This window comes from Caretta caretta, chromosome 4 (genome assembly GCF_965140235.1).
Source record: "Caretta caretta isolate rCarCar2 chromosome 4, rCarCar1.hap1, whole genome shotgun sequence".
Taxonomy (NCBI): Eukaryota; Metazoa; Chordata; order Testudines; family Cheloniidae; genus Caretta; species Caretta caretta.
Window position 1 is genome coordinate 123,379,517 of NC_134209.1, and position 15,831 is coordinate 123,395,347.

A 15,831-nucleotide genomic window follows, 5' to 3' on the forward strand; every position below is an offset into this window, starting at 1 on the left:
TTTAACGGCACTGAAAACAGTCCACAAATTGTGACAAATTAACAACTCAAGCAAGTACCTCAGTTAGGTACTAAGCACATTCTTAATTAACCTACTGTGGACTGAGGGTGCTGCGAAAAAGGTGAAAAAACTCCCCAGCCCCACTTGGAACACAGGTGCATGAGGCTTCACATGGTCTGTGCTCAAAGTCAAATCTCTGAGCTGGGGGATGCAGGTCAATCAGCACCCTTCCCTCCAGCTGGCCAATAGGTGCCACAGACTATAAGTGGGGGGGGGGAGAGGAGGGAGGAGCTACCCAGTGTCCCTCATCGAATGTCTCCCTCTGTTGCTGCTGGAGCTGTCCTCTTTTGCTGCCTGCCCAGTCATCTTCCTCCAACCACTGAGGTGAGTGGATGGCATTTTTAACACATAAGGTAGTCAACCTTATGCTTTTCCTCCTTACATCATACCTTTAAGTTATAGTCTATACAAGATCTTAAGGATATGCCTACGCTAGAGGTAAGAACTCCAGAAAAAAAAATCTTTTGGCCCTACTAAAGCTTTCTGAACTATCTCCATAGACATGCTTAATGAATGTAAACAGTATGATTTACAGTGATTGATGCAATCTTCCAGAAAGTTTCTACTGCATTATTTTCACACTCTTCTGTGGTAGGGCAGGAATCATAATTAAATCCTGTGGGAAGAAACATAGTGCTCATTATTAAAGATATGATGACAGGTGGAAATAGAAAATCCAAAGTGGCTTTACAATATATATTGTATGTGTTTTTTGTTCTAGGTTCTGCATGGTTGGAGATCTGATAGGATATCCATCCAAGACAGTACTGCACCATTTCTCTACTCCTTTTCACCAGCCCTTACATTTTGTACAAACCATGACATGCTGTGGTCTCAAAGCATAGACCCCTGTGTCTGTGGAAACTGCTCTAACTCATGTCATAAAACTGGTCTGGTGCACAGAAAGCCCCAGAATCCAGGAAATGAAAAGGTGACTTAAATCCACCATCACAACACCTCCCTCAAAATTTCAGTGTATGCTTCAGCTGCAGTTGAAGTGTAAATGTCTATACAGTACAAGCCAGGGGAGAATCAGGACACTCAGTTCAGGGGAGTTACCCACATAAACCGGGAGTATGAGAGCAGAATCCGACCCATAGCTCCAGTACAAAGCAATCAGTCTATCTTTTTAGCCCCACCATGAATTTATAACCAACTTTTTATTATATCAGTTCTTTTCTGACCAGTATCGTTTGCTTGTCCACACCAGTTCAGGAAATCTCCAAATGAACCAATTAAAGTATCACAAAGAGGCATGTAGCGACGAGTTCTGTCAGAATAGCTAGTGACCAGCAGATGGTTATTTTCCCAGAAAAGAGACTAAGGAAAGAAAAGAAAACAAAAAACAAACCATCTTTTGGATGTGTGTGCATGATGCCGTCACTTCTGCGTGGCCGGGAAAACATTTTAAATCATGTTTTGAAATGATTTCTAAATACTTCAGAATCTCACAGATGGCTTGTTCTAATCAAACTACTGTCCATTAAATACTTTAAAAACAATTCTATACTTCAACTAAAAGTTATAGGGACAAAGTTTGCCCTCACAATAGTGTAAATCTGGCATTACTTGACAGTGGATTTTTGGGGGGGATTTACACCACTGTGAGAACAGAACTTGAACTATAGAAAGACTCAAGCCTTCTAGAATTTGCCTGTCTTAAGCTGACAGGTTCAGGAAAAGCTAGGTATATAGACACTAAGGACTTGTCTATATGGAGACTTAGTGTGCAGCAAGCTAGGGTGTGAAACTACAGTGCACTAAGTGACCATGTGGACGCTGCTGCCATGCACTGAAAGTAGCACTATGGAACTTTTAGTGTGTGGCAGCAGGGTCCACATGACCACTTTGTGTGTGGCAGGCTGGCAGGCTGTAGATTTACACACCAACTTGCTGCACACTAAGTCTCCATATAGACAAGCCCTAAATACAAGTAAAACAAAACTAAGATCTGATCTACACTACAAACTTAGGTTGGCTTAACTACTTACCTTGTGCAATGTAATTGTCAACCTAAGCCCTGGTGCAGACTCTGCTAGATGGTGGAAAAATTCTTCTGTCGACCTAGTTACTGCTTCTCAGAGAGATGGATTTACTACAGTGATGGAAGAACCTCTCCTGTCCCTGTAGTGTCTACACCACAGTGGCACAGGTGTGCCACTGTAGGGTTTCTAGTATAAACATATCCTTCACAACGGTGACATTGAAATTAGAGAGCTCACTTGACAGAGTTGAATGAAGATATTTACTCTTAAACATGCATAAGATGGGTTTTGAGGTTGGTTTAATTAAGGTGCTTTGAGGGCTTTTATACACTTTCAGCTGTTTAACTGGACACATACTTATCTGTAATAGTGCTGACCAGCTTAAAATCATAATTATTTGGCTGCAAGTTCAGTATTGTAGCAACTAATTCTAAACCATGTTACATCTCTCTGACACTTCATTGCTGTGGGGTCAAGGACTAGAACACTGGTTCTCAACCTTTTGGTCTGCAACCCACAAAGTGGGCAGAAAATCATTGCATGGCCCACCATATCAAATCTGGTCAATTCTGGACTGCCAGATCAGGGGAGAGATGATAGATGATCATTAACACACCATTGATAATCAGTACCTTGTTAGGTGGAATTGTATGCAGTGACAGGTTAATAAATAACTCATAGTCCGATGGTAAAATGTTGCAAGGATCCTTATTCATGAAAGCCTTTTTGAAAGCTTCCCATATCTTTGTACAGTTCTTCTCACTGTAATAATTAAAACAAATAGTAATATTATTTTCCCATAGCAGACCTGCAATATGTGTTTTGTTCACAACCTCCCACAATCCCCAAAAGAAAATAAAACTAAGATTATTAAGGGGGGAAAAGTTTGTGATAAATTAATAAAATCATTAGCCCATCAACTAGTATCTAAAACATGAGGGTTTGCACTAGGGTTATTCAGCTAGACTCTTATAGTAATTCAGCAAAAAACATGGATGGCATAGTATTCATAACGAGGCTTGCTATGCAGTACTGTAGAAGTAGTGAAAATGGGATTTATTACTTAGAAATGTTCTAACCCCAAAAGAACCATTTGTAGCAGAGTTTGGCCACAGCGATCAAAGCTCTAAGTGACCCTAGATTACAACTGAAACATAGGATTCAGGGATCTCATTATCCCTTTTCCTGCTAGATCAAAGACCCATCTACTATAAGAAATCTCTTCCCTATGTAGGTACTTGTAGACTGTGATCAGGTCACCACTTAACATCTTCACTGACTTCAGGTATTTACTTAAATTCCCATTGAACAATTCATTTACTGCATATTTTTCTTTTCATCGCTCGTCATCTCCTGTTTGAGCAGCATGTAATACAAAATCAAAAGTATTATTCTGCTCCCCTACTGAAGATATTTTAATTGGCAACTACAAAACTATGGGGTGGGGGTAGGGAAGGCACATATATAAGGGTGATTCCTGGCAAACTTAATACAGACAGCAACAAGTTATACAGGATTTGTTTTGTAGTAGTCAGCTAAAGAATGAGAAGTAATCTACACTGCCAACCAATGGAATTTATAGAACCATTGTATATGTATTACAGAAGCGTGTGTATGCATGAATATAGCATTTGCTTGTTAGAAACCTCCATTATAGTGACAGTGAGACTTTATTTTCACATGTTGATAACATTCTGAAAAATTCTCCTTTTTTGTCTGAAATTTTTCCACGCTTGGTCTTAATCTGAAGGTAATTTGTGTAAATGTTTGAACAAACTCTATACATCCATTTATGAGTTATGTGAGAATGGAAAAAAATCCTTTATCCATTTAAATTTTTTGGTTAGGGGTTTTTGCATATGCACAGGACTTTACAAGCAGAAACTGTCCAGGTGACTCCTCCTCAGTAAGAACTAGTTTTGGGCCAATTTGCAAATAAACAAGAAATAATTTACAGTTATAAAGAATAAATATCTGTTTTGTACTTGCAGTATGAAATTTCCACTTTGTTTAGATTTACAGTATTCACTTATAGGTTAGGTTAAGATTTTGCCACAGTTACTTTTAGTAAAAGTCACAGACAGGTTTGGGGAAATAAACAAAAATTCATGGACGCCTGTGATCTGTCTGGGACTTTTACTAAAAATAATTTGGGGTGGGGGGGAACTGACAATTTTGCCCCTCCGCCCCTGCTGCCCACGACAGTGGTTGACAGCTGCAGGGCCAGCGGCTCAGAGCTCTGGGGCTACTGCAGCCCGTGGAAGCTCAGAGTTCTGGGGCCAGCACCTGACAACTGTGGGGCCCCCACCACCCACAGTGGTTGATAGCTCCATGACATCTTCAGCAAAGGCCCCGGAAGTCTGAAAGTCACAGAATCTATGACAAAATTTTATCTTTACTTATGGGCCTATGGGAAAACACAAAAATACATAATATTGACAGTAATTCTGTAGCTGTGCTTTTTATAATGCTAGTTTAGGTTCCAATTCAGGAAAGAACTTGAGCATGTGTTAATTTCCATCCTTATTTCAATCATTCCTACTTCAGTGGGACTCATCTTAGGCAGTCTGCCTATCTGAGTCACAATGCAAGATCAGAGCCTTAGATCTTATATAAATGTGAGCAACATAAAGGTATTATGAGATCCTTACCTTTTGCATTTCTTGACTTGTTTAAAATGACCTTTGTGTTGCACTTACTTGAGTTCCTGTAATTTATAATTATAGGTGGAGCCGGTAGTGCCATCTAAAGTTAAGGTTGCTTGACACTTCCCATTATAAAACCCTGTTTTTAATTGTTTATGAATTTGCCAAACTTCAACCATTCAGGCTGAAACTTTCCAAGGCAGGTGTCTGCCCTGGGTTGAATATTTTCGGGAAGCTTCAGCCAAAATGGTTCACATATTTCTGAGAATGTGATTAAGGGAAAAAACCTTTTTGCCTATATAAAAAACTCCAGTTGTATTGGGAAGCCCTAGTTTTCATGGTTTGGAGCAGGAAACAGAAATTTGGCAGGGAGTGAAATGTCAGTTTACACGTGCTTAGTAGAAACATGTTACAGTTTAACAGCTCAATTATCCAAAGATTCTGTCTGTGCTGAGCATGCTCCATCTCCTCACAGCTCCTGTGTGCCAGCTGGACTGCACATACACCTCTCTCCTCACAAAGCAATTGATTATGCTCCAGTCCAGACCAGGAATGCAGGGGACAAGCTGAATCTGCAATTGTTACACCTGGCTGCCAGGGGCACTGTGCTATCGGGCACTGGAAATGAGAGCAGGGAGACTGTCTCACCTATGTTCTTAATGTTGCACTGCTGATGCACAGGTAGTGAGGAGGAAGCAGCCACGTTGGAATGCAGAGGGATGAGAAAGGGTGATGGGGAGAAGAAGGTTTCAGGAACCACGGAGTGCAGAGTGGGAAGGTGGACCAGAGCCAGAGAGGGAAAGGGACAAACACTGATTGTGGAGGTGGATAGGAGCTGAGCTGATGGGGGCAAAAGCAAGGGGTGAGAGGTTAGGAGAAAAAGGGGGGCAGAATCTCAGGAGTGAGGAAATGTCAGAATAAAGGTTGCCTGTGTAACCTTAATTCAGCCCCTTTGTGCATAGCATTATGATAAAATGTTTAACTCACCTACTGTTTTTTTCCACATGGCCCCTGCCTTATTAGTGCACAGGCTGGATGATGCTCTGGGGATGAATCAGGGCTGTGTAGTAAATGAGACTGTTGCCTGTAGGACCCCTGCCTCAGGTGATACATAAATTGGAAGTTGTGAACTGCAGGGGATTACAGGAAGAGAAAGGATGGTCTATTTAAGGAAGCTGAATGCCATACTGGAGAATTAGGTTCTATACTGACTGTGCCACAGAGTTACTGTGTGATGCTGGGCACCCTTAATTCTGGCATTTCCTAACTTTTGAGTGCTTGACTTTAAAACAATATTAAGGTTGCAATGTCGTTTTGGGATACTTATATGGCTATATTATATGTGTGTGGGATCCCAGACACTAAGATGGCATTACAACAGACATATGCTATCTAAAGTTGCAGTTCATAAAATATAACATTTCAATGTGTAGTTTCATAAATATTGTTCAAAAATGTTTACCAGACTAGTTTTAATCATATGGGGTAAAATTTTCAAAAGTACCTAAGTCCCACGCACACTATGTTAACTCTAAATTTTGAAATATAATCTGGTGGATATGAAAAGTAAGAAGAGGAGAGAAGACTGAAGATTCAGTAGGGGCAATTAGTCATTTGAAACTCAAATTAAACAAAGTCTTAAACTTCTGAAAAGTTTTATTAGAAGGCTGACAATTGCTACAGAAAAAGAGCCTGAATGCACAGTATTAGCATTCAGTAAGGCCCAAGATGGAGGGTGCAGGACTCCATCCATGTAGTAAACTAAATTCTACTTTTATTAATACCTATTAATAGCAAGAAATCAAAAGGTCATATCACAACACAATGTAGTTCTATAGTTGATACACTGCACTGCAACACTAACTGTGGAGGTACCCTCCCCAAGGTCAGGGCGCAGTGCCCCTCGCCGGCTCTGGCTAGGGGTCACAACCAGGGCGGTCTGGGGGTTGCTTGGCCAGTCCTCTAGGTTCCCCTCCTCCCCCCATCAAAATTTAGATTATGGAGCATTTCTCATTTTATTCAGCTAACAGCATTCATTATCAATTAAAGAAATAACAAGCTCAACCTAGGCAAAAGTTTCTTATTGCATTACTCGAGTAAGAGTTATTCTATCTTTTCTCCAGCATGCTGCAGAGGCTTTCAAATTACAACCTTGGAATTTGTGTATCTTAAAGAATTCTTGGCTGGATATTAAGGTAGGAATTCTTAGATGTTACTCCAGCTAGGCATTTAATAACAAGAGTAGTAACTGGATGATATAAGATTGAATCCTTCACTTCTTAAATCTGACTTGACTAGGTTCTTCTCCCAAGATTGGTCCTGGGTATTAGGTGCATGGGTTTCTCCCTCTGGATTCAATCTCAGATTCTGAAACTGATGAGCAACAGCTAATGTCCTAAATAATTCTCTTAAGGTACAAAGAATTTTCTCTGACTCAGGGGTAATTCTACCTCTTGCTAAACTGCATTATTACTTCTCAGCTTCTGCTGAACAAGGTCTGAGAAGAATATTTAACTTCCAGCCTGGAATAATCTTTTGTAGATGCAGACTAGCTGGTCCAGTTACTAGATTTATATCTATTACTTTCATTCCAATACTCTTTGTCACATTCTATTTCTCCTTGTTTCTTTCTTCTAGAAATCTTTCTTAGTCTCTTTCCAGAAGCCTTCTGCTCTAATCTCCTTGGAACTAGCTTTTTGTTCCCCCCGCTTCCTACAAAATGTTACATTGTTCAGAACAGATGAGTGTCTTATAACAAGACACTTGTTTTTTGTCAGAAAGGTGCATGTCACAGAGTGTGGGGGAGTCCGGGGCCTCCACCCCTCTTCCTGGGATTCACTGTGACTCTCAGCCAGTAAACCTTCTGTTTTACTGGACAATAGGAACACAGTCTACAACGGAGCTTGTGGGTACAACCAGGATCCCTCAGTCAAGTCCTTCTGGGGGAGCAGGGAGCTTAGACCCCAGCCCTGGGGTTCCCTGCGTTCCACCACCCAGCACCAAACGGAAACTACCCCCCCTCCCCCAGCAGGCTCTCTCCTGCAGCCTTTGTCCACATTCCTGGGCAGAGGTGTTACCTACTCCTCCCCCTCCTGGCTCAGGTTAGAGGCTCTCAGGTATCCCATCCCCAGTGTAACTCCCCTGCCACATTCCCAGGTCAACACTCCCCCCTCCCTGCTGCGTCACATCTCTCCCCGCTTCGAGACTGAACTGAGCGGGGTCACTCTGACCAGTGACCTGGGGAAGTTCAGGGCCCCCTCTCCAGGACAGCGCATCCGCTATCATGTTGGTACTTCCCTTTACATGGACCACATCCATATCATAATCCTGCAGGAGCAGGCTCCACCTCAGGAGTTTGGCATTGGCTTCTTTCATCTGGTGCAGCCAGGTCAGGGGAGAGTGGTCGTGTACACAGTGAAGTGTCGCCCGAAGAGATATGGCTCTAGTTTCTTGAGGGCCCACACCATGGCCAGGCACTCCTTTTCGATGGCCGCGTAGTATTGCTTCTGGGGTAGCAACTTCTTGCTCGGGTACACGATGGGGTGTCTCTCCCCCTTTTCATCCTCCTGCATTAACACTGCCCCCAGTCCCATGTCTGAGGCATCAGTGAACACCATAAAGGGCTTGTCAAAGTCTGGGTTTGCCAGAACTGGGCCACTGACCAGAGTCTCCTTCAGTTGCCCGGAAAGCCTCCTGGTACTGCTCGGTCCAGACCACCTTGTCTGGCTTCCCCTTCTTGCATAGCTCGGTGATGGGGGTGGCTATGGCACTAAAGGGGGCACAAACCTTCGGTAGTATCCTGCCAACCCAATAAAGGCTTGGACCTGCTTTTTGGTGTGGGGAGCGGTCCAGTCTCTGATCGCCTCCACCTTAGCTGGTTCCGGCTTTAGGCGGCTGCTCCCCACCTGATGGCCCAGGTAAGATACTTCAGCCATCCCCACCTTGCACTTCTCCGCTTTTACAGTCAGCCCAGCCTCCTGGAGTTGGTCCAGCACTTGTCTAACCTGGGACACATGGTCCTCCCAGGTCTGGCTAAAGACACAGATGTCATCAATATACGCCACGGCAAAACTCTTCGTCCCCCTCTGTAGCTGATCCACCAGGCACTGGAAGGTGTCCAGCGCTCCCTTGAGGCCGAAAGGCAGGGACAGGAACTCATAGAGCCCTAGAGGGGTGATAAAGGCCAATTTCAGCCAGGCATCTGCATCCAGCGGCACTTGCCAGTAGCCCTTTGTAAAGTCCATGGTGGTAAGGTATCGAGCTCCTCCCAATTTGTCTAGGAGCTCATCAGGCCTGGGCATGGGGTAGGCATCCGATACAGTGATGGCATTGAGCTTCCGATAGTCCACACAGAACCGGATCGACCCATCCTTTTTCGGGACCAGCACCACCGGTGAGGCCCAAGGGCTGGCAGATGGCTGGATCACCCCCAAAGCCAGCATGTCCCTGACCTCTCTTTCTAGGTCCTGAGCAGTTTTCCCTGTGACTCGGAAGGGGGAGCATCTTATTGGTGGGTGCGATCCTGTCTGCACCTGGTGGACAGTCAGATTAGTGCGTCTAGGCTGGTTGGAAAACAGCTGTCGGTACGGATGCAGCACCCCCCTGATCTCAGCTTGCTGGGCAGGGGTTAGCTGATCCGAGAGGGGAACTGTTTCCAGGGGTGAACCAGCTCTGGTCCCAGGGAATAGGTTTACTAGAGGGTCATCTCCCTGCTCATCCCAATGTCCACACACGGCCAACACCACATTCCCCCTGGCATAATATGGCTTCATCATATTCACATGGTACACCCGGCGGTGGTGCACCCGTTTAGACAGCTCCACCACCTAGTTTACCTCATTTAGCTGCTTGACAACCTTGAAAGGGCCTTCCCATGCAGCCTGTAGTTTGTTCTTTCTCACGGGGATGAGAACCGTCACCGGATCCCCGGTGGCATAGGCACGGGCCCACGCCATGCATTCATACCAGACCTTCTGCTTCTTCTGGGCTCTGGCCAGATTCTCCCTGGCCAGGCCCATGAGTTCAGCAAGTCTCTCTCAGAAGATCAGGACATACTCCACCACTGACTCTCCACTGGGAGTGGCCTTCCCCTCCCATTCGACTCTCATTAGGTCCAGGGGGCCCCTTACCCTCCTTCCATATAACAGTTCGAAAGGTGAAAATCCGGTAGACTCCTGGGGTACCTCCCTGTACGCGAACAGCAGGTGAGGTAAGTACTTGTCCCAATCCTGCGGGTGCTGGTTCATAAAGGTTTTCAGCATCATCTTTAGTGTCCCATTGAACCTCTCCACTAGTCCATTGGACTGGGGGTGATAAGCTGAGGCCCAGTTGTGCCGGACCCCACATTTCTCCCACGAGCACCGGAGCAGGGCCGACATGAAGTTGGATCCTTGGTCTGTCAAGACTTCCTTGGGGAACCCCACTCGGCTGAAAATGGTCAGGAGTGCATCTGCCACGGTGTCTGCTTCAATGGAAGCCAAGGGCACTGCCTCGGGGTAGCGGGTGGCAAAATCTACCACCACCAGAATGTATTTCTTCCCCGACTGGGTCATCTTGTTGAGAGGTCCCACTATGTCCATGGCCACCTTCTGGAAAAGCTCCTCTATGGCAAAGGTCTCAAAGCCACTTTCCCCTTGTCCCGGGCCTTCCCCACCCTCTGACGGGGTCACAGGATCGGCAATACTGCCGAACAGTGGTAAAGACCTCAGGCCAGTAAAAGTTCTGTAGCAACCTCTGCCGGGTGCGCTGGATTCCCTGGTGCCCTGATAGGGGGATGTCATGGGCCAGGTACAGTAGCTTGCGGCAATACTTCTGGGGTACCACCAGCTGCCTCCTGATCCCACAGGACTCCACTTCCCTTGGGGGACCCATTCTCGGTACAGGAACCCCTTCTCCCACAGGAACCTCTCCTGGCAACCTCTCCTCATGGTCCGTACCACACTGAGGTCGGCCAGGTCCCCGAGCTTCCGCAAGGAGGGATCTTTCCTCAACTCAGCCTGGAACTCAGCGGCTGAGGAAGGGATGGAGACCAGCTCCCTCTCATTGACTGGGTCTGAGGCCACAGCCTCTCTGAGCCATGCCCTTCGGTGCTCCCTCCCCACCAGGTTAGGGTCCTACACCTACGGTGTGGTACCCTCCCCAAGGTCAGGGCGCAGTGCCCCTCGCCGGCTCTGGCTAGGGGTCACAACCAGAGCGGTCTGGGGGTTGCTTGGCCAGTCCTCTAGGTCCCCCCCCCCACATCAAAACCTCAGTGGGCAAATGGTGGTGCACCCTCACGTCCTTGGCCCCCCATTTCAGGTGTACCCTTGCCACGGACACCTTGAATGGGGTCCCACCCACCCCTGTCAGGGTCAGGTAGGTGTTGAGCACCACCCAATCTGGGGCACCACCTCGGGCCGGGCCGGGCCGGGCCGGGCCGGGCCGGGCCAGGCCAGCATCACCTCCGCGCCTGTATCCCAGTATCCATTGACCTTTCTCCCACCTACCTCCAGGGGAACAAGACACTCTCTCTGGAGGGACAGCCCCGCGCCCACCCTGTAAACCAAGAACCCTGAGTCCAGAGCCTCCAGCCCCCTGGCAGAGCTAGCCGGGGGTATTCTTCCCTCCTGAGCAGATGGTAAGCTGGCAGCCCCCCTTGCCTGGGCCGTCTGCCCCTCGTCCAGCTGGGTCCCTACCCAGTTAACACTGGGTAGGTTGGCTCTGCTCAGTCTGTTCCTGAGCCTGGGGCACTGGGTCCGTACGTGGCCTCTCTGGCCACAGTGATAGCAGCTCAGGTCACGTTGGTCCCCTCGAGCGGGTTGGAGGGTCCCGGCGCCAGGTGTTCCCCTTGGGAGGGGGTTCTCCATATTTCCCTGCTGGGAGGTCCCATGGTGACTCTCTCTCTCTCTGCATCGTGGGGGGCCTGTTCTTTTGGGACTCCTCCCTGCTACGCCCTGACTGACTGTTCACAAACTCGTCGGCCAGCTGCCCTGCATGCTGTGGGTTCTCTAGCTTTTTGTCCACCAACCACAGTATCAGGTCAGAACGACACTGTTCATACAGTTGCACCAGTACAATTAGGTCAAGCAGGTCCTCTTTAGCTTGGGCCCCAGCTGTCCACTTGCGGGCATATCCCTGCATTCGGTTGACCAGTTGTAGGTATGTGACCTCAGGCATTTTACGCTGACTCTGGAACCTTTTCCGGTACATCTCGGGGGTCAGCCCAAACTCACGGAGCAGGGCCTTTTTGAACAGTTCGTAGTCCCCTGCCATTCGGCTGTACACCTCCACGGCTTTGGGGTCCAGTAAGGGGGTGAGAAACTGGAGCCTGTCTGCAGTGTCAACCCTGTGTATCTTGCAGGCATTCTCAAAGGCTGTCAGGAAGCTATCTATGTCCTCCCCCTCCTTACGCTGGGCCAGGAAGCACTTATCAAAGCTCCTTGCAGTCTTGGGTCTCCCCTCACTCACTGCAGCCGGGGCCTCACTGCTCCTCAGCCTGGCCAGCTCCAGTTCATGCTGTCTCTGCTTCTCCTTCTCCTCCTGTTCATGCTGGCGTTGCCTCTCCTCCTCTTCCCGCTCATGCTGACGCTGCTTTTCATGATCCTCCAGCTCCCTCATTTTCATCTCCCTCTCCCATTCCAGCCGCCTCCGCTCCAGGAATGGGGAGTTCCGCCGGGAGGATCCCCTACTGGCTGCCGGGGTCAGGGTGCCCTCGGTATTCACTGGGCTTCCTCCAACCCCTCCCCCAGGCATAGGTAGGAAGGGTCTCGGGATGTCCTCGGCACCAGTCTGACCCCTCCCAGCCCGGTCAGGCCTCAGGGCCCACACTGCATCCACTGGGCAGCTTCCCTCAGGGACAGGGATCGGGTCATCCAAGCGATCCCACTCCTCCAACTGGGCAATCAGCTGTTCCTTGGTGAACCTCCCAATGCGCAGCCCCCTCTGCCTGCACAGCTCCACTAGGTCACTCTTAAGGCGTTTATCATACATCTCCCTGCTGGCCACTCGCAGGCCTGTGCAGCTTTCCACGGTTTCCAGGAAGAAACCCTAGAGTGCCAGTCCTTCTTGAGGTCACCACCTCTTTGCCAGGGTCGAGCTGCAGACTCCTCTGCCCCTGGGACTGCTTGCTGCAATCCCCCGGGGGACCCTGTTACCGCAAAAGTCCTTCTCTCTGGTCACACACTCCCAGGGGTTAACCGCCCCCTGAAACCATCTCTCTGAATCTTCAGCATGCCTGGTCCCCATCAATCCCCTTTCGTTTTACTGTTCCCTAGTCACTTACTGCAGGAAGTGCCGTTCATGGGGTGCAGTAGATCCCACTGCTACTACCAGATGTCACAGAGTGTGGGGGAGTCCGGGGCCTGCACCCCTCTTCCTGGGATTCACTGTGACTCTCAGCCAGCCAGTAAAACAGAAGGTTTATTGGACAATAGGAACACAGTCTACAATGGAGCTTGTGGGTACAACCAGGACCCCTCAGTCAAGTCCTTCTGGGGGAGCAGGGAGCTTAGACCCCAGCCCTGGGGTTCCCTGCGTTCCACCACCCAGCACCAAACTGAAACTAACCCTCCCATCCTCCCCACCCCAGCAGGCTCTCTCCTGCAGCCTTTGTCCACATTCCCGGGCAGAGGTGTTACCTACCCCTCCCCTCCTGGCTCAGGTTAGAGGCTCTCAGGTATCCCATCCCCAGTGAAACTCCCCTGCCACATTCCCAGGTCAACACTCCCCATCCCTGCTGCGTCACAGTGCATAAGCCTTGTTTTAATCTAAACATTCCAGTCAATCCCTAATTTGTTGCAGGATGAGCTCAGAATCTTAGTCTTTGTTAAAATGTGTTCTAATGAAACCCTGGGTCACATCAATTTCAGCCAAAATCTTATTTAATTCTCATCTCACCCGTTTCAACATGTTTTCACCATTGTTATTCATATGGGTCCACAAGTCTGTTGTATCATTCATTGGAACTAGAATTTAGGGTTAAAGTAATACAATTAAAGTTACTATAAGAAACATGTCAATATGGCCAGGTTTTGGCTCTCAGAAATTCATACATTACAACATAAAGCACAAGAGGGTTAAATTAGATATCCTGTCCCTTCAGCTTTTTTCATTAAGGTTCCTGAAGTATAAAAGAAAAGATCAGCTAAAATCTGAAGAACTCCTGACAATATTATGTTGGATCATATTAAAGAAGTTCTGTATTAAAATCACAAATGAGTTTGATTCCCCAGAGTTTAAATTCCAGGGTATTACTAATTAAGAGGTCTCTTGGTTTTTGGTACTGTTTCTCTCCCTCTATGTGTGAAACTTGCAAGCTGCTAATTGTGTTAGTACATTCTAAGACAGAGTCTGTTCTCAAAGCAATTCACACAGAGAGAGACTCAAAGCAATACTCTAACAACAGAAACAGCACCCAGAGACTCCCCGCCCTTTTGTTGTATTAACAATTGTGATTAAAATAGAGATAGAGGATGTATGTGGATGGATGCTTGGTGTGGATAATAACTGAATGATCAGGGAGGTGCCAGCCTAAGAATCCAGTGTCCATCTGCTGAAGAAGGCGTCAAGTGGAAATAACCAGAGGACCCCCGGAGGGCAGACTGGAATCCACCCAACAGCCTCAAGAATGGGAGAACCAAAGAACAAGATAACATCTAGGAGCACGGGAGCCGTCAGGAATGTGCTATCTGCTGATTGATTCAGCAACAGCATGATGAAGCAATTCCCATAGACTGGCATAGGAAGAAATTCCTATAAAAATAGACTCTAAAAAGTGAGAACTTTGGGGTCTGATTGTGCAAACCAACTTCCAGGAGCATCAGATGAGCATCTGACAAGGCCCTGCTCCCACCTCATGTCCAGGCCACCTGGCCAGTGGCTTGGCATGAGCAACTCTAAGGCTGGTAACTATGATAACAACCTTGCAGAACCTGTGTGTGTGTGTGTGTGTGTGTGTGAATGAATGTGTGAATAAATATGAGATTGAATGGAACGTTATAGCTGTAACTAACTGCTTACTATGAATCTTTCTGTGTTCACAATAAATGTGGTATTTTGCCTTTTTTCCTTTAATAAGATCCTGCTGGTTTTTAATTTATTGCTATAACAATTGCGCCCCCTCCACCCCCGATCCCTTTTAATATATTTATTTTAAAGATGAATTTTGGATTTCTCAACAATTACAAATATGTTGGTTTCAACAGGACTACTCCTATGATTAAGACTGTCGTATCAGGCCTATGATCTGTAAAACCATTAAAGTGTGGAGACTGATTCAGAAAGAGAAAATTACTTACCCAACACTTGGATTCACAATTCTAATATATTCATAACATCTTCCAATTACAATGCTCTCCAGGTTAGGTGTGGTACCTTCACCTTTCCATTTCTTCTTCCCATCTATTTCTGTGGGTTTAACATAGTCTTTACTGAAAAGAAGACCTACTAACAGAGACAAGAAGAAGCTGTTCATCATGAAATTGTGAGAACCAAAGTCATAAAGAAATAAAATAATCAAATGTCCAAATGGAAAAGAGAAGACTGCAGTTTATATTTGTGTATCAATATAGGCTGTGGCCCTGCACTTAAATGATTCTAGGTGCAGAGTCCGATAGAAAATGAACTATATTGTGAAATACAACAGCTTCCTGGGACTACTGCAGAGCTAAAAGTCATTAGAAAAATCCAGCTTGTAAAACTATTTGTACTATTGCCATCTTGTGACTATTAGATAATATTACAACCCCTCTAAAGAAAACATATCACTGATGTACCATTAACAAAAAATTCAGATTTGCTGAATACTCATTGGAATGCTACAATATACTGAACATGGCAATTTGCCATGAATTAATGAAAATATTTTAATACCATTTTATTTCAAACAGTGTTACACTTCTTACATAAAAAGAAAAGGAGTACTTGTGGCACCTTAGAGACTAACCAATTTATTTGAGCATGAGCTTTCGTGAGCTACAGCTCACTTCATCGGATGCATACCGTGGAAGCTGCAGAAGACATTATATACACACAGAGACCATGAAACAATACCTCCTCCCACCCCACTGTCCTGCTGGTAATAGCTTATCTAAAGTGATCATCAAGTTGGGCCATTTCCAGCACAAATCCAGGTTTTCTCACCCTCCGCCCCCCCTCCCCCACAA

The 15,831-nt window shown here is 46.6% G+C and overlaps 1 protein-coding gene across 4 annotated transcripts in view; it reads right to left on the bottom strand.

Annotated features, from left to right (window-relative positions):
• The window catches only part of BST1 (bone marrow stromal cell antigen 1), a 33,615-nt gene extending 18,312 nt beyond the window's left edge, over nucleotides 1-15,303 (bottom strand). For all 4 annotated transcript variants that reach the window (XM_048848828.2, XM_048848829.2, XM_048848827.2 and 1 more), the window contains exons 1-4: nucleotides 14,965-15,303; nucleotides 2,678-2,807; nucleotides 1,245-1,380; nucleotides 594-676 (exon numbers count right to left, since the gene is read on the bottom strand). In XM_048848828.2, the coding sequence (XP_048704785.1) occupies nucleotides 594-676; nucleotides 1,245-1,380; nucleotides 2,678-2,807; nucleotides 14,965-15,143 (528 nt within the window). In that variant the 5' untranslated portion in view covers nucleotides 15,144-15,303. The remainder of the gene's footprint in view (nucleotides 1-593; nucleotides 677-1,244; nucleotides 1,381-2,677; nucleotides 2,808-14,964) is intronic.
• Nucleotides 15,304-15,831: the final 528 nt, after the last annotated feature.